The sequence below is a fragment of the Macrotis lagotis genome, chromosome 5 (genome assembly GCF_037893015.1).
Source record: "Macrotis lagotis isolate mMagLag1 chromosome 5, bilby.v1.9.chrom.fasta, whole genome shotgun sequence".
NCBI classification, from domain to species: domain Eukaryota; kingdom Metazoa; phylum Chordata; class Mammalia; order Peramelemorphia; family Peramelidae; genus Macrotis; species Macrotis lagotis.
Window position 1 is genome coordinate 213,710,177 of NC_133662.1, and position 19,874 is coordinate 213,730,050.

A 19,874-nucleotide genomic window follows, 5' to 3' on the forward strand; every position below is an offset into this window, starting at 1 on the left:
TGTTTCTCCCTGAGCACAAATTGAGTTTGTCTCTGCTTTAAGTTTCTGGTGGAATAAGAAAGGGAAATAAAATTCCTTTTCTTTTAGGATGTGACTGCCCCTGCTCCCAGATCACAGGATTTAGAACCAGAACAGATCTTAAGATCTTATCACAACTAACTTCCTCCTTTTACAAAGGGAGAAACTATTATCTCCTGCCTTTCTCCCACAATTTGGAAGAATAAGAATTTGGGAGAGCGAAGGGATATAGAATATCCCCAAGAGATCTGAGTTTGTCCCCATCTGACCTGTCTCTTTGCAGAGAGTCAGGGAGGCAATGTCTGGAAGAATGTCTATAAAGTGCTCTGAGCTTCTCAGATGCAAAGGGCAAAAGAAATCAAAGCTGAGTTGTTATCATGGCTCCTGACAAGTGAAAAGCAACCAGTATGTCCTTTCTTGTGTGATTTAGTCAGGGCTTGGGCCAGAAGCCCTGCTGTGACTTTTTTCCATTTGACCCCGCAAAGGCTAACTGAATCATCGATAGATAGGTAGATAGGTAGAAAGAAGCTCCCTTTAGCCTGAGCTGATGGCCAAAGCCCTGATCTGTGGCCAAAATGAGACTTCTTTCTTTGCTAGTCCCAAAGGCTACCTTTCACCTCACTGTGAGTTTGGATATTAGGTGGATAATTTGATATGGGACAAGATATTTTTAGGTATCAACCACTCCCCATTCACAAGTAAGGGTGATTTGAGGATAACCAGTGGAGAAGAGGGGAAGACTGAGTCCTGAAGACATAGAGTTCTCATAAACAAATCCTTGTGGTCAGTAGCCTAAGTTAGACCTTCAGGACAATTTGCAAAGGGACATTCCACCCTCCAGTCTGATACTGCAAGATATATTCCTGGAAGATAAATAAGGGAAAGAAGGCACTTAAGTATTTTCAAGGGCACCTTGAACTATCACCATGCTGATGGTGATCAGTGGGGGGAGGGTAAGAGAGGGAGAGATGGGGAATACTCCAAGTGGGACTGTTTTTTAAAATTTCTAGAATGCAGTCTAGGTTTTCTGAATCTTCTCTCTATGTGCGCATCTATGTAGGGGGCTTGAGGAAATGAGAGTGTCTTTGGTATGCTTAACTTTCTCCTGGTGTTATGCAAATTTAGCTTTTCTAAAACTGAAAAGTGACATCAGTCCTCTCTCTTTCCCTTTCTTCACTCCTACTTCTTCCTACCTCTTTTCCTTTCTCCCTCTCCCTTCCTCTCCCTTTCTTTTCTTCCCTCTCTCCCCTTCTCTCCTTCCCCTCTCTCCCCCTCCCTTTCTCTCTCTCTCTCTCTCTCTCTCTCTCTCTCTCTCTCTCTCTCTCTCACACACACACATTCACCTTTTCTTCTTGAGTTTTTATTATTGAAAACCCAGGAAACAGGGTTCATACTCTTTGTGTCTTGAGAAAAGCCATCTTCCCCTGGCAGACACATTTGAAAGGTGTAGATATGGGTCTACATTCTGCTTCTAACCTGGAAAAGAAAAAAAACCCCAAAGAAACCACTTATTTGGTTGGACAGGATGAAGAACGTGACAGTACCTGGAGCTGTCCAACAATAGAATAGACTTTCTCTAAGGGAACCACTTCTGGTCACTGGAAGTATTAAATCAGAAGCTGGGCTGCTGAGGTTACATCTCAAGCATGCAAGGATGTGCAGAGATACTTCCTAAAGGAAGTAGGAATATAGACTATATGAGAGACTTCCAAGTCTAAGATCCTCTTATGCAAGAGTCACACCTTCAGAAAGCAATTCCAGTGAACCAAAATCAATTACTACAGAGATGAAAATGCAATGGTTTAGAAAGTCGCTGTGTCGATTTTGATTGAACAATCAGTTATTAAAAACTTGCTAAATTCAGAACATGATGCCAAAGGACATGAAAAGTTTAGATAAAACAGGACTGCTGACCCTAAGGAGTTTGCAGTCTGAGAATTATGGGTTCTATTTTTAGAACACTATTATGGGTTCTATTTAAGAAGACACTCCTAGTATGATAAAAGAGCACCATATTTGGAGCAGAAAACTTGGTTTCAAATCCAATCTCAGACATTAGCTGTGTCATACTAGTGGGGCATTTAATCTCCCTGGCCCTCAATTTACTTACCCATATAAATAAGAAGGCTCCAATAGCTAGCCGCTATATAGTGTTTTAATATTTGAGAGCACTTTACAGATATCATTCCATTTTATCTTTACAAAAAAAAAAAAACATTTAAACTAGATGTGATTGTTACCTTCCACTTTACAAATAAGGAAACCAAAACAAAGAAATTAAGTGATTTTCCATGTCACAAAGTGTCTGAGACTGGATTTTAATTAGGGTTTCCTTGAGGCCTATAAAGTCTTATCTACTCCAAATCTGTAATCTATTACCCAACAGATGGAAGAACTTTTTTTTTTTTAGGTTTTTGCAAGGCAGTGGGGTTAAGTGACTTGCCCAAAGTCACTCAGCCAGGTAATTAGTAAGTGTCTGAGGTGTGATTTGAACTTGGGTCCTCCTGACTCCAGGGCTGGTGCTTTATCCATTGTGCCACCTAGCCACCCCGATCACTATCTTGATTAGAGTCTTTCATAGTTGATCGCCCCCACAATATTGCTTTTATTGTGTACAATGTTCTAGGTCTTCACACTTCACTTTGAATCAGTTGATATAAGGCTCTATGGAAGAACTTCTTAATTAAAACTATCCAAAAATAAAATAGATTTTCAAGGTAATGGGTTCAAAATACTAAAGATTTTTCAAATGATGACTAAATGACCACCATCAGATAGGGCTTACAGGAGATTCATGTTTTGGCTCCATGCCAATCTTGAAATGTGTCTCCAACCTTAGCCCCTGTAGTTGGCATGGTGAGGGTAAGAAGCAAACAATGAAAATTGTTGGACCAGATACTCCCAGGGGATCAAAGTTAATGATTTTATAGAATAAAGTCTGCTAAAATGTGCCCTGGATTTGAAGTTAGAATCTGAATCCAATTTCCAATGCTTCATTTTACATACCTTGTGAGCTTGGGCTTGAGTCAATGGGGTCTTGGTTTCTTTACCTGTTAATTGAGAGACAAGATGGTATTTAAAGTCTCTGGCAGCTTTTGGATTCTCTGAGGACTTCCCCCTACCTGAATGCCTGGAGGCTTTTCCATCTCTGGGAGTCACCCTTTAAAATGCAAATACTTCAAGCTATTCACAGCTAACACACCTTCTATAATTATCAGTCAACACCTTAGCAGGAATGTGTTTCAAAGAACAAAAACAGAAATGTAGAGGAGAGGAAGGCTGCTTTAGAATTCTGGAGTAATTAATGTGTGATGAGGCTGGAGGGACCTTGGAGACCATTTAGTCTACTGCAGTGGACATACAACATTCCCTCTCCTATGTCTTCACTTTTCAACAGGTTGTTGGCCATATCTGAAATGCACAAGTGCCCTTATCCCTTGACCTTGGACTCTGAAATCCCTAGATTTCTTTAAAGCTCAGCTCATTCATCAGATTTTATATGAGGTCTTTCTTGATCCCTTCCAGGACTCTTCTCACTCCTACTCACTGTTAGGAAACAGTGTTTTGTATATATTTGTAAATAATAATAATAATAATTATTATTATTATTATCATCATTATTATTATTCCCCTTTTACAGCTGAGAAGAATTAGACTGAGTCGAGTTAAGTTCCTTAACAAGAGTCATGCAGACTGTGTCAGAGGAGGAACTGGGACTCTGGTCTTTCTGACTTTCCAGGCCAACTTCTTATCCACTTCACCACGTGAAGGCCTCTCTTTAAAGGTTTATATGAAACTCTCTATAAAGATATAGCATTATAACTTCATAACTTGCACAGACTATTAGAGCAGGAAGTGCAAGATCATTGCTTCCTACTAGAATACCCTTCCCCCTCTTCACCTCATCAATTCCTACCTATCCCTTAAAGCCTCACTCAGATGACATCTTCTGGAGGAAGACTTCTTCCTTTCACCTTCCTGGAAATAACCGCCTTCCCCTACAATCATACAGCACTTTGTTTTATATTTTTTTCCCTTCCCTTCTTTCCTTTCTTTCACCCTCCCCTCCTCCCTCTTCTCTTCTCTTCCCCTTTTTTTCCCCTTCCCCATCATTCTTCCCTTTCTTCCTCTCTCTCTCTCTCTCTCTCTCTCTCTCTCTCTCTCTCTCTCTTTCTCTGATTCTTCCTCCCCTCACTCACTTTCTTTCTCCCCTTACCTCTCTCTCCCCAACTTCTTTTTCTCTCTCTCTCTCTCTCTCTCTCTCTCTCTCTCTCTCTCTCTCTCTCTCCCTTCCTCTCCCTCTCTTCTTTTTTCCCTTCCCTTTCCTAATCAAGCCTGTGATTTCATGGATATAGGGGGCTCCTGGTGAGGAAACCTTGCTCCCAATGCAAATCTATAATTTCTAGTCTCAGAGAGTTGCTTTTTTTATGGTCTAGCAAATATTATATATTTAGTCAGACACTTCTTATCTAACTTAAGAATCTTTCTCCACACTTAGCATCACGCTGTCCACTCAATGGGCACTTCATTAATGTCTGCAAATATATTTATACACTCTAATACAAACCCTTCACATTTCAGATGAGGAAGCAGACTCCTGGAGAAGTGAAGTACCTTGCCCCAGGTCACCAAGCTGGTAAGTCTTAAAGGTAGGATTTGAATCCAAGTCTTCTCCATGTTCAATGCTGTTTCTGCTATCCCAAAAGGCTACCATGCCCAAGTCACCTTTGTTTTTGGTTTAAAGAGCTCCAGAACTCAGGGTACCTATCCTGAAAAAAGATGTTTAAGGAAGGGAAGTATGAATTTTGACCTTTTTGACTATAGGACTTTGGTGACCCTCAGAAAGTTTGGATGACCCAATGAGCAATTGTGACTTCTATTTGCATTTCTCTAGTATCCTACATCCCTGGGAACACCACCTAGTAGCCTCATCAGATTTCCACTGAAGAATGGAAGAGGAGGAGAAGTTTGTTTTTGATGTTCTTTCCCCTCCCCTCCTTTTTTTGGAGACAGGGTTTCCAACTCAGGTTGGAAGTTACAGCACTTACTGGTGGCCCTGATTCCATCACTGACTGATATGAATACTTTGACCTGTTCACCTATCCTTAGTCAATATTGGTGACACCACCTACCTGCGAGGGACTCACTATTCACCAGACTTAGTATGGATCCCTCCACCTCCATTATTCTAGTCTGTGTTTCAGCAGTTTCAGACTACTACGACCAGCTCCTCTTCCCTTTTATTACTCCTCTCCCACTTCCCAGGCACTAGGCATCCAGAGTCCCCTCGGCTGTCCAGAGCCCGCTGCCCTCATGTACCCTTACCTGCCCTCCAATTTTTCACATTCTGCAGCAAGTGTTCCTTGCTCCAAAAATGTTTTCCCCTCAATATTTTTATAACATCCCCATTCCTTAAGGACCTAACATTGGCTAGTTGTTTCAGAAGAAATTACCTGACCAAACTAATCTGCAAGTAAGATTGGTATCACTGAGAGTGAGCTGAATTTGCCCTTCCTTTTAAATATATTTATATTTTAAAAGTTTAATAACCACAAGAAATGAAACTCTAATGGTGCAATTTTGAAAAAAGATGTTTCATGCAAGAAGACCCTTGAGTAATATTGGAGCTTACTGGTAAACAGTTTTAAAGAGTCATCCTTCTTTACCCCTTAAGAAATTCTCAGCATTAAAAGTTCTCTTGGGTTGAGAATATCCTTGTCCTCTCTCCCAGGGCAACTTGCCTCCTGATGCCTGGAGACCCTGGAGGATTCATAGCCTTCTGACTCAACAGCCCTTACCATTCTTATTTGTAGTCTGATCCAAGAAATAGTTATTGTGTTCTTGCCTATTATATCATGGGTCTTGTGCTTGGTCCACTTGGGATATAAAGATGAACAAAATCTAGACTCAATCCTTAAGCATCTTATAGTTTAGTAGGAGGGTGAGAGGATTCAGTTATACAAACATTTATCCAACATCTATGCAATTCAAAAGATTATATTAGGTAAAGAGGATATAAACACATTTGATGCAAACTCTGCTCTTGAGAGCTGACCTAAAAGGTAGGGGGAATGATATATAATCAAATGACTATGATACCAGACAAGGAAGCTCATATCCATTGTAAAGGAGAAGTCCCCCGAAATGCTGGGAGAACTTTAAGAGGAAGAGGTAATTTTCAACTAAGGGGCTAAGGTAAATGATGGAAAAGATTCCTGAGGTGGAACGCACAAGATGCAGAAACTATTTGATTGTGGGGAGGTGAAGGAGAGAGGAGTCAAGGATGATTCACCAGGTAAAGGGCTTGGATGAGTGGGAGGATGGTGATGCCAACAGAAATAGAGAAGTTTGGAGGAGGGGCAGACTTTGTAGAGAGGAAGATAGTCTGTTCGGTTTTGCACCAATATAATACGTCAAAATATGACAAAGGTCTTGAAAGATATCTTTCAATTGAAGGTAAGTGTCAGAGGAGGGAAAGCCTCTAATTACCTACATTAGGCAAAATTCATCATAGAAGAGGTAGCATTCCATAAGGACCTGGAAGAATCAGTAACATTTTGACAGGCAGATGGAATAAGGGCATTCCAGGGAGATCTTGAGTTAGAGCCCAAAATGGAAATGATTTGACTAAGAAGGGAAAACTATTCATCTATACCTCATTCAATAACCATATATTAAACACATTTGCAAAGCACTCTGCTAGGGGCCATTCAGTTCAATAGAATGGTATATGTGATTGAAAAGACTTAGGGTTCCTAAGAAAAGCAGGTTTCAAATTATTTCTATCCCTAAGTATCTGAGGAGCAGAGGTCCTTTCACAGCTCCAGAGTTTACAATAGTGACAGGAACTTTTACCAGCCCACTAGTACATAAAATGCCTTGCAACAGAATTTCATGGTAATCCTCATCAAAGGAACATATACATTTACTTTCAGTAGGGAATGTATTCCTTCTTAAAGCCTCTCATTTTAGGCTAACCCCATGGAAAGAAATGATTTTTCTAAAGTTTTTCCCCTTCCCTTTCTTATGTTTCTTTCCTCTTTTCTTTTTTCCTTCTTTTCCCTTCACCTCCTCTCCTTCCTATCTTTCTCTTCCCATCTTTTCCTTTATTCCAAAAAAAAAAAATCAGTTAAGAGAAATCAGAGTCAAGATCCAAAAAGATTTTGGCAGACTCAAGCACCAAGAAGAATGTATAAGGAAAAACTTCCATAGAGATAAATGTAAAGTCTTATGTTTCAGTACAAAAAAGAAATCAACTGCACAAAATTCTGAAAAGGAGCACAAAATTCAGAAGTCCAATATGAACCATCAGTGTAAGTGGCAAACAAAAAAAGCTGATATGATCTTTGTTGCATTAGGAGGAGCATAGTTCCTGGGAATAGGGAGATGGGAGTCTCATGGTCCACTCTCCTTATCAATTCTTGCCTAGAGCACTGGTTTGTTTAGCCCTGGACACCAAGATTTAAGAAGGACATTGATAAATTAGAGCATGTCCCAAAGGATGGCAATCACAATGGTGAAGGGTCTTGAATTACAACATCTGAGGATGGTTGCAGGAACTGGGCATGTTTAAGCTAAAGTTGATTTGATTCAGGGGTTATGATAATTGTCTTCAAGTATTTGAAGGTGGGTTCTATGGAGAAGGGAGATTTGTTTTGTTTGGTTCCAGAAGGCAGTACCAAGAGCAAAGGAAGGAAGGAAGGAAACGTTGATTAAGTGCTGAATAGTTGAAGTCCAGAGGAAATCCACAAAATGGAATTCTGTGATTTTATGAAGTATGGGTGTGACAGATGCCAGCCTTGGCAATCTCCATTTCCTATTCCTATTTGTTTGTGGGGGGAGGAAAGAAGAGGGGGTATTCATTTGAGACAACTAGAAACAGGGAAGGGAAAAACAAGAAGATAATTGGACTGAACATAACATCCAGTAGAGCCAACCCAATATCCCTCTGTGCCTTAGTAAACCAGACAACTGCAAATGTTTGTAGCTTAGTTGATTTATTTGTAATTAATAGGAATTTAATAATAATAATAATAATAATAATAATATTTGTAATTAATTTTTGTCTAGTCCTAGAGATTACTGAGAGAATCTTCATGTACTGGGGGCTGAGTTTGAACTGGTGACAACTCTCTTCTTCCTCTTCTACCTCCTCCCCAGTCCATCTTTCATGACTTTTGAATCCATAATTCTGGTCATTTAAGTAATAAGTGCCTAGCAAATTAATAAATTCTTTTTGAAATTGAATTGAATCTAAAGGATCAATAATAAAAAGTTAGATTTATGTAGCACTTTGCCAAATGCTTTTCCTACATTATCTCATTTGAACCTTATAATAAAACTATGATATAGGAAGTAAAGACATTATTAGCTCCATTTTGCAAATGAGAAAATTATGGCTCAGAGGGTTGAAGCAATTAAAGATCTTTAAGAAAGAGGTTAATGGGTATGATGTAGTGGGAATTCTTTTTTAGATATGGCTTGGACTAGATCACCACCAAAGTCCCTCCTGAAGTTTAGTAATTCTCTGACTTTTCTATCATAATAAGTATCTAAAACAGGATTTGAATTCAGGTCTTCTAGGAAGCCATCTTATAGATTAATTGTGTCAAACTCAAATAGAAACTCAAAACAATAGGATATAAGGAAGTCATTCAGTGCACATTGACCCAGAAAATAACATATTAATATTATCTGTGTTGTATTACAATTTATTTATTTTGGGTTATTTAATACTTTTATTAATGACTTGGACAAAGGTATAGGTGACATGACAGATTTGAACTCACAAAGATAAGTCTTCTTGACTCCAGGTCCATCAATCTTTTTACTGAGTCATCTCACTGAAGTGTTTCATTCAGTTCTGAGTACCATGTTTAGAAATTATTTGTATTAATTAGAGAAAGTGCATAGGAGTGCAATGAGGATGGCATGAAGCTCATACCAAGAAGGGATTGCTAAAGGAACTGGGGATATTTGTTCAGTTAAGATTGAGGGTGTTCAGAAAGGGAATGGTGGTTTTCTACTAGGGTATGAAGGCTTAACATCTGTTTTTCCCCAACATGTATGAACAGAAGCAATGGATGGAAATTTCAGACAGGCAAATTTAGGTTTGAGAAGAGGGAAAAAAAAGCTTTCTGACAGTTCCCAAAGTAGAATAGACTGCTTTGAAAGTTGATGGATTTTTCTCCATTACAAAGTCATCATGCAAAGATCAGATGTTGTAAAGAGGCTTCTGGCAAGCTGGATCTCCAGTGAGGTCTCTTCTAAGGAGTCGACTGAGGTGGCTAGAAGGCACCATGGTGCTCAGAACTCCAGCCTCAGATCAAATCCAACTGTGCAAGTCATTTATCCTCTATCTCAATTTCCTCATCTGTAAAATGGATATAATATCAGCAGCTCCCCACCCCACCAGGATTATTGCGAGAATCAAATGGACATGACCTCTATCTGCCTCAGTTTTTCATCTGTAAAATGAGTAGTTTTCATGCAATAGAGACTTAGCCTCAGGCTAAAAAAGACCTGGCTTCGTCTTACTTCTAGCCTACTTGCTGAGTGACCCTGTTCAAATTACTTAATCTCTGACTGCCTTCTTCAACTGTAAGAAATAATGCCAACAGCTACTTCCCATGGTTGGTTGTTGTGAGAATCAAGTGAGATAACATTTTTAAAAAACCCTTAACACTATGCACATAGTAAGAACTCTATAAATAGTATGAATGCTTTCTTCCTTTCCCTTTTTTCTGTTTTGTTTTTGCAAGGCAATGGAATGAAGTGACTTGCCCAAGGGCACCCAGTAAGTACCAAGTGTCTGAGACTTTGGACTCAGGTCCTCCTGACTTCAGGACCAGTACTCTATCTACTGTGCCATCTAGCTGTCCCCTTCTCCTTCCTTCTAATAGAAGTTGAAAGCAAGGGAAACCAAATCCATACAACAAGTTACAGGAATATATAGCAAAAGATTAAAGGGGAAAGTAAAACAATGCCTTGGTTCCATTTGGATTTTTTTGTTCTCTTATCTTCCTTCTTTCAATTTGCATGGAATAAAAGAAAAATCTGAGGGGAAAACCAATCTGCTAAACCCATATAATTCTTGTAGGATTAATTTTATAGAAGTCTCCTTGTAGTGGGTTTGGGGGCACATGATTCCTATAATGGAATTAGGAGTTATAATTAATCAATAAGCAGGAAAGCCTATCAATGAATAGGCATTTATTAAGCACCATGTACTAAGCACTTTCTACAAAGAAAAAGACAAAACAATCTCTGACTTCAAAGTGTTTCTAACCTAATGTGGGAGATGATGTCTATAACTTAGAACACATACACACACACACACACACACACGTGTGCTTGCATACACGCACATGCGAAGGAACTTCTAACCCTAAGTCAGACAGTTGTCTGGCACAAAGTTCTGCTCTTTAGCCCCAGTAGGTTCAAAGACATTACATGGCTATGAGCTTTTAGTTGACTGGTTGTTCGGTCTTCCTCAAATGCTCAGACAAGAAGGTAAAAAGTCTCTTTCCAGAGAGAACAGTCACCTTTAACTTAGACTCTGGGAACCAATTGATCTCCCTTTCTTTTGGGGGAGAAAAGCAGCTGTGGGCTTTTCCCCCAGGTCTGATACCAGGAATATGAAAGGTTTAAAAAGTACTGAAGTTTAATCCTCTGGGCTCTAGGTATTCTTCTTCTTATGGTGAAGAGGCAGCAAGTCAGTTGAGGACTCCAGCTGAACCTGGAAGTAGAGGGACACTCCACAAGCATATGTCCATCAGAGCCATTCCTATCTGTGACCATAAAGCCACTGGGGCATTGCCTGGCAGAGACTACATATTCAGAGACACCAACAAAGAACAACATGATGACATCACCAGAAGACACCAGCAGCCATGAAGCATCAGAGGCATGCGCCTTCATCCTGGCCACATATGATTCTTACCTGTGTGCCCATCCACAAGTGTGCCCTAGGTGTGTCTACTCTGTCCATAGATGTCATATATATTTATTCAAGAATGTATCTTGAGTTTATGGAGAAAATGTCCTATGACTTTTCTTTCTATGCTATTTCATTAAAATGCCTTTGTTTCTAACTGTGTTTCCAACTGTGTTTCTAATTCTGAATGACTAGTAAAAAGTAAACAAATAAAGGAGGGTATTTTTAAAATACTTTAATAAAAGGCAGCTTTTTTTGGTGGGGGAGGGTTGCTCACCACATTTGAGGGGAGGGATGTCCCCAGGTGATACACTTCCACCTTTGAGTTTCTATGATTGTTCCTGTTGGAGATGACTGATATATGGAGGGACAAGGCATTTATTTTATGCCTGAAAAGTATGGAAAGAGTGTAAGCCTTGATTTAAGAAACCTAAGGTCACTTTCTGGTTTTGTCACCTACTAGTAGTGTGACTGAGCAAATATCTCTGAGAACAATTTTTTTTATGCATTACTAAGGTTACAGCTTTTCAGGTCCAGTGGCTCTCCTTGGGAAGGGATCACAGTAAGGTGGAAAAAGCTCTGGATTGGTATTCAGGTCTGTGTTCAAATCTCAACTCTGCTACTTATTGTATGGGTAACTTTGGGCCAATATAACTCAGCTTCTCTGGACCAAATGACCTTTTCCATGTCTCACATTTCAGCCAAAAAAACCTATGTATGTACAGACATACATATAACCAGCCCTGGAATCCAGAGGACCTGAGTTCAAATCTGCCCTCAAATCTGTCTTACTAGCTATAAGACCTTGGGCAAGTCATTTAACTCTGATTGCTTCACATCCAGGGCCAACTCCAGTCGTTCTGATTCAAATATGACCACTGGACTCAAATGACTCTGGAGGAGAAAGTGAAGCTGCTGACTTAGCACAGTGCCCCCCTCTCAAATCCAATTCACATGCTTGTCATGGCATCACCTCCCTGATGTCATGATCTTCTTAAAGAATTAAGACAAAAAATATCATGTATATGTACATTTCCATGCATATATACATATGTAAACTGATTTGCATATCATTTATGCAAATGAGATTCAGGGAGGGGGCAAAACTATGAAATGAACAGAAATTTGTTGCTCCCAGCCTTTGTAACCTTCAAGAACCCAAAGATTTTAAAATGTTTTTATATGAATTGTTCTCCTGGTTCTGCTCACTTCATTCTGCTTCAGTTTATACAAGTCTTGCCAGGTTTCTCTGAAACTATCTCTAAATTTAAAGATTATAATAACATATGGAAGATTTGAAACCTCTGATCAATACATTGACCAACCATAGTAGAGCCATGAAACATGCTACCCACCTCCTGACATGTTGGGGACATACTCAGGATGCAGAATAAGACATAATTTGGGGGCATGGTCAATACAAAAATTTGTTTTACTTAGCTATGTATATTTGTTACAAGGGTTTTGTTTTTGTTTTTCTAATGGGGGAGGAGTGGGAAGTAGGAGAGAAAAATAGACTTTTGTTCATTGAAAAAAAAGTTTTAAGATGCAGAGACTTGTGCAGATTCCTTTCTGCTTCATCTCTTAACCCAAATTTCCCCCTTAGGTTTTACCTCATTTCCACTGAGACGAAAAGTCCACTGTTTATGGTGTAACTGTTCTAATAGTAGGAAAAGGCTGGCTCAGGCTGAACCTCTAGTAGATTAGGTACAATTTTGGAATGAAATTAGACACTTGTACGTTATCCATGGCCATAGCCACAGCGTAGAATGGAGAGTCAACATGGATATAGTATTTAACTCAGCTAGACATGTCTTCTGGCTACCACACTGAAATGGGGCTGGCTGGCAGGGCAGCATGTGGTGATTTCCATGACCATGAGGCAGGCACCAAGTCTGATGGGCTCCTGACTCCATTTCCTATAGGCAGATCTCTTTATGACTTCAGGCGATTAGAAAACATTATTAATATAGACAGGAAAAGAAGCCTGGCTTTTGCCTTAACCTCCCTAGGTCCATCAAGTCCTGGAGCTGATTTTGGGGAAAAAAATTAGCCTAACCCATAGAGTTAGATGTGTGTATATAGATGGGGTGGGGAGAGAGGGGAGGAATCCTGGGAGGTATTGATTCTATTAGGCCTTCCCAAGGAGGTTTTTACCAGTATTAAAACCTTATGCTTCTTCATCCCTAAAGGGATGAAATTCAGGAGGAAAATCTTATCAGGGAGAGGACCTCTGTCTTGAACCTGAAATCACAGTTGCTTAGACTTGGAAAGGGCCTTAAAGAATATCTAGGCTAACCTTCCTTCCTATGCAGGGATCCCCTCCACAACATTTCCCCAAGTTGGACATAGTTGGAACACTTGAGAGTAGAAGGTCATAATAACCCAGTGCAGAAGAATTGGGAGTTCACTCTGACACAGTCTAGATTCAGAATAAATCAGAGGATCACTCTGACCTAATTATTCCTAGAGGGTTCAGAGGTCAACGTGACCTAGGTTTGTTACTTGATGATGACTCCTTGCCCTTGTAACCACAAATCCAAAATAGAGCCCTTCACACCATTCCAGCTTCGCAATTTCCCTTTTACTGCCAAGGATCACCATCCTACCTAGGCTCAGGACTTGGGTGGGAATCAGGCTGTATTCTTCACTTTCACTTCCCCTACATATTCAACCCATTGCCAACTTTTGTTGTTTCTACCTTTACAATATCTCTCAACCGAGTCCCTTTCTCCCCATTCCTGTAGCCACCAACCTCACTGAGACTTTCATTACTTCAAAATTAGACTGTTGCAAAAGTATCTTCCCTCTCCAAATCATCCTCCACTCAGCTGCTGAAGTTATTTTCTTTTGTAATGTAGGTATATGTTGCTATTGGCTTTAACGAACTCCAGTGATTCTCTACTACCACCAGAATCAAGATAAATTCTATTAAAGACCCTTATTCATGATTCCTTTCCACCTTTCCAATCTTATACTTGACTTCCCCTCCACACATTCTGTGATCCAGCTGCTGGCTTCCTTCCTTTTTCTCCCACACCCCACTCCATCTCTCCAAGTCATTTGCAATGGCTTGAATAGTCTTCCTCATTATCCCCACCTCTTAGTTTCTTTGACTTCCTTCAAGACTCAGGTCAAATCCCACCTTCTGCAGGAGTTCTATTTCTCCATTTCCAGTCTGAAATTCGCTCCTATCTATTCTGTACCATCTTGTATGCAGTTATGTATAATTGTTTCTTACATTAGAATTGAGGACAAATACTGGGTTTTTGCCTTTCTTTGTACTCCCAGCACTTGGCACATTGCCTGGTGACATGGCAAGCAATTAATCCTAAATTAATGACATTCCTGCCCTATCTTCCCACTCAATTAAATAGGAGAAGGTCAGAACACGAGTAGAAGCCTTCCTGTAGGACCATTGCTATAACAAGGCTATTGGACTCATCCCCTGGGTGTCAGACTCTAAGAGGGGAAAGAAGGGTAGAGAGGGGAAAGAAAGAGAAGACTGTTTCCACATTTCTTATAAGGAAAGAGACTTTCCTCTCTTTTAACCTGGAAATGCTGAGTATGCCTAGGAGCACATTCATCAGCTCTCAGACCTCTCCAGAGTCAGGCATTATTGGGAAATGTCTATATGCTTTTACCAGTGGAAACAGCATTGGGTGGAGGTGGCTGAATGACCAGAGGACACTAGAGCAGGTGGGCGATGTCCAGTTACCAGTGACTCAGTGTGACACACTTAGAGAAATAAATCAAATTAAAATTCCAGCAAAGAAATGAAATTCAGAATCCATTTCTGGCTGCTGACAGTCCTCTCAGTTTTCCTTCTGTCTTGGCTTCGGTCACAGAGTTGGCCATTTTCAGTTTTAATCTCTGCTTGCCGAATTTGGGGGAGGAGATGCTGTAGAGTCTGCAGAGACCTCCTTTTGCCTGGAGTTTCTATGGTCCTGGCTAATTAGTATAAAGTGTTAATGAGAGGGGCAGCTAAGTGGCAGTGAATAGAGAACTGGCCCTGGAGTCAGGAGGACCTGAGTTCAAATTTGACCTCAGATACTAATTAATTACCTGGCTATGTGACCTTGGGCAAGTCACTTAACCCCCTTGCCTTTGCAAAAACTTAAAAAAATAAAATGTTAATAAGAATAATGTAATAATGAGGCTGAGATCCCACACCATTCCCATGTTAACTTCATTCTGCCTATTAACTTCATTCTGTTCTTCTGGAGTCATAGGAGAGACCCCTGACTTCAAATGGTCAGCTGCCCTAGAGGAGAATGGGATGATAGCAGATAGATCATTCCCAGTACAATCCTGCTGGTAGAAAAGTAACTCATACAATAATAATATTAATAGTTGGAATTTATATAGTACTTCTAAGGTTCGCAAATCATTTTGCATAATATCTTATTGAACCTACAATCCTACAAAGTGATACTATCATTAGTCCCATTTTACAGCTGAGCAAACTGAGACTGAGAAAGATTGTCCCAGGTCACACAACTAGGAGGGGTCTGATGCAGGATCTGAATTCGGGTCTAACACTCTAATTACTGTATAACTTTGATGTCTGAGTATGTTTTCATTGCAGCAATAGATGCAAAAGGTACTAACTAGCTGTGTGGCCCTAGATAAGTCATTTCATGTCTAGGACTCAGGTTTCCTCACCTATAAATGACAAGATTGCATTTGATGACTTCTTTGATCTCTTCCAGCTCTAAATCTGATCTTGATCTCAACTGATTTAACAGCCTGGTGAGGGATGAACTACATATATTATCTCATACAATAGTTAAAAAAAGAAACTTAAAGATGTTGTGACTTGCCCATGATCACATATCTAGTAAACATTGGAGTAAGGATTCAAACTCAGGATTTCCTGACTCTAAGCCCAGAACTAGTTTTATGGTTTAATAAGGGGGAAGTATGATATTTCAGATGGGGAAACAGCTTGGGACATATAGTAGAGGCAGAAATGAGCATAGGATCATGTCTAGTAAACAGTGAAGAGACTAGTTTGATTAAAGGGTAGGGCATATAGGCAAGAAACCAGAGATAAGGGTGGAGCCAGATCCAGAGTCAACTTCAAGGAACCCCTTGAAGCTTTGTTTCAATGGACAGGGTAGATAATAGGGAACCATGGTAAATCTCTGAGAAGAGAATGATCCAATGAGAATGGTGCTTTAGGAAGCAATCTGTTGCCCCCATGAAGATTAGATTGGAGGGAGAGAAATCCCTGGAGATCTCAGATCTCCTAGACTTGTAAATACAAAGAATTACAGAAATTAGATTGTTTTTCATCCTTTTTTCTAGGACCTAGAATTGTAAGGCATCTAAGGCTCTAAATTTCTGCACATTTGGAAGATGTTTAAATGGTAGAAGGACCTGAGGCAATGGTGAGAAAAGAAGCTATGACTCCTCCTTCCTCCCTTCCCCCTACAACATTTATTTATTTCCTTCCTATACCTCAATTTCCCTGTATGTAAAATGAGGGATTTGAACTGGATGTTCTCTGAAGTTTTTTTCATCTTTGATAATAGAAATCTTTTCACTTGATTGGTGGAATGCCCTTTGAATATGAATTTTTTTATGTGGTATGCTGAACCCTGCCTCCATCAAGTAGATTATAAACTCATTGAGAGCAGGGTTGAGACTGTTAGCTTCTCTGAAGAAAAAAGATTCCAAACACCCTCTTAAAATAAAAAAGGTCCTTTGAGATCATCTAACATAATTTAATCCTTCTTCTCCATGACATCTCTTAAAATATTTGAAGACAGTAATCAAGTTCCCCCCATGTCTTTTCTTCAAGTTAAACATCCCTCAGTGCTTTAAGATGATCCTCAGATGACCTGATTTTAGGACTTCCTTTTTCTGGATGCTCTCCAGCCTACCATTAGCCTTCCTAAACTGTGCCCAAATAATTTTTTTTTCTTCAAATCATCACTGCAAAAATCCTACAGTGTGTGAACATACAACAGACATCTCTTCATTAGCCATTGGGATGACCATCAATTGTAATTCTTCTCTACTTGTTGTGATAAGTGATTCATATCCAGATAGCATAATGAGAGAATATGAGCATGTGATTAATATTATGAGGATAACTTGGTGAGGTGGTAAAAAGGATGGACTTAAGAACCAAGAGAGATTCTTACTAGGTGTGACCACATGGTTTGACCGATTTCCTCAACTGCAAAATGGAAATGATCACACCTGTACTATCTGCCTCACAGGGTTGTTATATAGTCAAATGAGAAAATTAACACAAAACACTCTATATACCATTTAGTCTTCAAAATATCATATTTAATTATTATTATACTACTCACTTTTCAAGACCCAATTCTAACCTGTCCTTCCTCTACAAATCAGAGCAATTTAGAGCTGGATAGAAATTAGAGCTCTCTCTCTCTCTCTCTCTCTCTCTCTCTCTCTGTCTCTGTCTCTCTCTTGTCTCTGTCTGTGTGTCTCTCTATGTCTCTCTGTCTCTGTCTCTCTGTCTCTGTCTGTCTGTCTCTCTCAAAATGAAGACAACTCTGGTTCACAGAGCTTTCTCCCTTTCCTGCTCTCCAGCAGCACTTAGGCAATAAGGCAACAAGTATTTTGAAGTGATTACTACACATCAAGCATGGAGTTAAGCATGGGTCCACAAGCAGAAAAGACAATCTGTGACCTGAAAAAACCTCCTTAAGATAGTTGGTCTTCCATTAGCCTCTAATTGCTTTTGTGCATGTACCTATTTTTTCTTGGACTAGAGCATAAACTCCTTGAGGATGGGAGACTTTGATGTAATTATGTCTTACAGGATCTGATTTCAGAGGTGTGTGATACTGCTATGGCCCCACCCTCTATCCCTAAAGTGCCTTGCATGACGCAGAGCCGTAGGAGTCAATGAATATTTACTAGATGTACTATGAACCAATCCAATAATGCCCCCCCTTTCTTAGTGTGATTATAAAGGATTTTTCTTCATAGCAAGCCTGTTGAATGAACAAATAAAGACAATTAGGTCTTATTTTCCTCAATAGTAAAAAATGAAGGGGTAGAACTACTGACTCTAGCTGTGTGGTCTTATGATCTCATGAGCTAGAGCATCTCTAAGGTCTCTTCTCTAATGTCCCAAATGGAGACATCTTAAGAGAACAGGACGTGAGATAAGCAGCTTATGGCTTTGGGATGTAGGGAATTAACACAAACATATGACAAAGAGGTGTTCCCTATAAAAATAGGAATTAACAGTTCTCAAAAGAATAATTATTACAAATTAGCAACCATATGAAAAAACTGCTCCAGATCACTAATGGTGAGAAATGCAAGTTTTACCTCATGCTTAGCAACTTACATAGAGGAAGAATTCTGTTTAAATGACTTGCTTGGAGTCATATAACAAGCTTCACCTAGAACTCAAGTTCTCTGACTCTGATTATATTGAAGTACAACAAATTCACACTATAATTTGATAATTGATCCCAGTCCATTGGACATATATCTCTCCTCTCCTCTTCCCTTCCCTTCTCCCTTATATCCCCTCTATGCTCTTCCCTCCCTTCTCATCTTTTCCCTCTTCATATCTCCTTTTTATTTTTTAGGTTTTTTTGAGGCTAGAGCTTCTCATCTCCCATTCATGGCTCTGATTTCATTTCTGATATACATGGAATCTCTAGCCTGCTCCATTCAAACCTGGACCTGTTAACCTTTTCTTAGGGAGCCAACCAGTGCTCTACCTTAGGGCTCCCCATAATGGTGCCAGACTTAGTGGGGATGAGTTTTATCCTTACTGAACCAGTTCAAACTCAAGTTTTCTCCAGCTTCAGCCTCTCTCAGGAGCAGGGATTATAGGCATGTCTCATCAAGACAAGTTTTTCATCACCATCCAGTACTCCCTTGACCTGAAGGTGACAGATGATGAATGTTGATAGCAATGAATCTCATTGCCAGGAGGCTCATCGACTGACATTCCTATGGAATCAGGAACACCCAGGGAGTTCTGTAATGGTGGATTCAGTTGACCCAGGGCCCTCCCTTGAGTGTGCAGAGATCCTGACCCAGTCTCTCTCTCTCTCTCTCTCTCTCTCTCTCTCTCTCTCTCTCTCTCTCTCTCTCTCTGTCTGTCTCTCTCTGTCTCTCTCTGTGTGTGTCTCTCTATGTCTCTCTGTGTGTGTCTCTCTATGTCTCTGTCTGTCTCTCTCAAAATGAAGACAAGAGATTCTGACATCCCACACTGAATGTACAAGTATCAGCCAGCAGGGGGAGCAGATGACCAATATCAGACTTTCTAAAGTAGCCAACCACCCCAAAAAGATAAGTGAAAACAGGCAGATATCCTCCCAGCTTCTAGGGAGAAGGAACAAATGATCCTGGAAGGTGGCTGCGGGCTTTCCTCCCTTTCTTTCAGGATCTCATATGCATCAAGTATGCTGTCATGACTCCCCCACCCCATCATGATTCCCTACCACCAACAGAGGCTGCCTTGCCTTGCCAGCAGTGAGAATCAGGTTGCAGTCTGGCTCCTTCTTTTCCCTGGTGTCTACAAGGTCAGTTGTCTGTCTGTGGCATAAGAATTTTCCCTGCTCAGAGCTACAGGATCATCCAGGGATTAAACCCAAAGCCTTGGTTTATGCCCTCCGGCTCACATCCTCTAAGTTTGCCCTGTCTGCATTCTCCTAGGAGGATTCCAAAGTCCTCTCCCTCCTTCCTCCTCAATAGGAGATTCCATTAGGGTTCTGTTCTCATTTAGATGGGTCACAATTGTGCTTACAAGAATTTAAACAACATCATTTTGGTCATTTGTATCCACAGCATGCCTCCCATGGTGCTGTGGGCCTAGTGGGCACTTAATTAATCTTGTTGAATTGAATTCAGATGGCAGAGTTGGAAGGAAACCCAGAGGCCATCAAGTTCAACCTGTACCTAGGCTGAAAAC

The 19,874-nt window shown here is 40.2% G+C and overlaps 1 protein-coding gene and 1 long non-coding RNA gene across 2 annotated transcripts in view; one reads left to right on the forward strand and one right to left on the reverse strand.

Moving 5' to 3' along the window:
- Window positions 1-11,166, forward strand: part of KCNC4 (potassium voltage-gated channel subfamily C member 4) — a 64,757-nt gene extending 53,591 nt beyond the window's left edge. Inside the window, exons 4-5 of the mRNA XM_074188374.1 lie at window positions 4,600-4,654; window positions 10,701-11,166. Of these exons, the coding sequence (XP_074044475.1) occupies window positions 4,600-4,654; window positions 10,701-10,914 (269 nt within the window). The 3' untranslated portion in view covers window positions 10,915-11,166. The remainder of the gene's footprint in view (window positions 1-4,599; window positions 4,655-10,700) is intronic.
- Window positions 1,391-19,874, reverse strand: part of LOC141488368 (uncharacterized) — a 30,325-nt gene continuing 11,841 nt past the window's right edge. Inside the window, exons 3-5 of the long non-coding RNA XR_012468661.1 lie at window positions 4,586-4,787; window positions 3,025-3,068; window positions 1,391-1,494 (exon numbers count right to left, since the gene is read on the reverse strand). This is a non-coding gene — a long non-coding RNA (uncharacterized LOC141488368). The remainder of the gene's footprint in view (window positions 1,495-3,024; window positions 3,069-4,585; window positions 4,788-19,874) is intronic.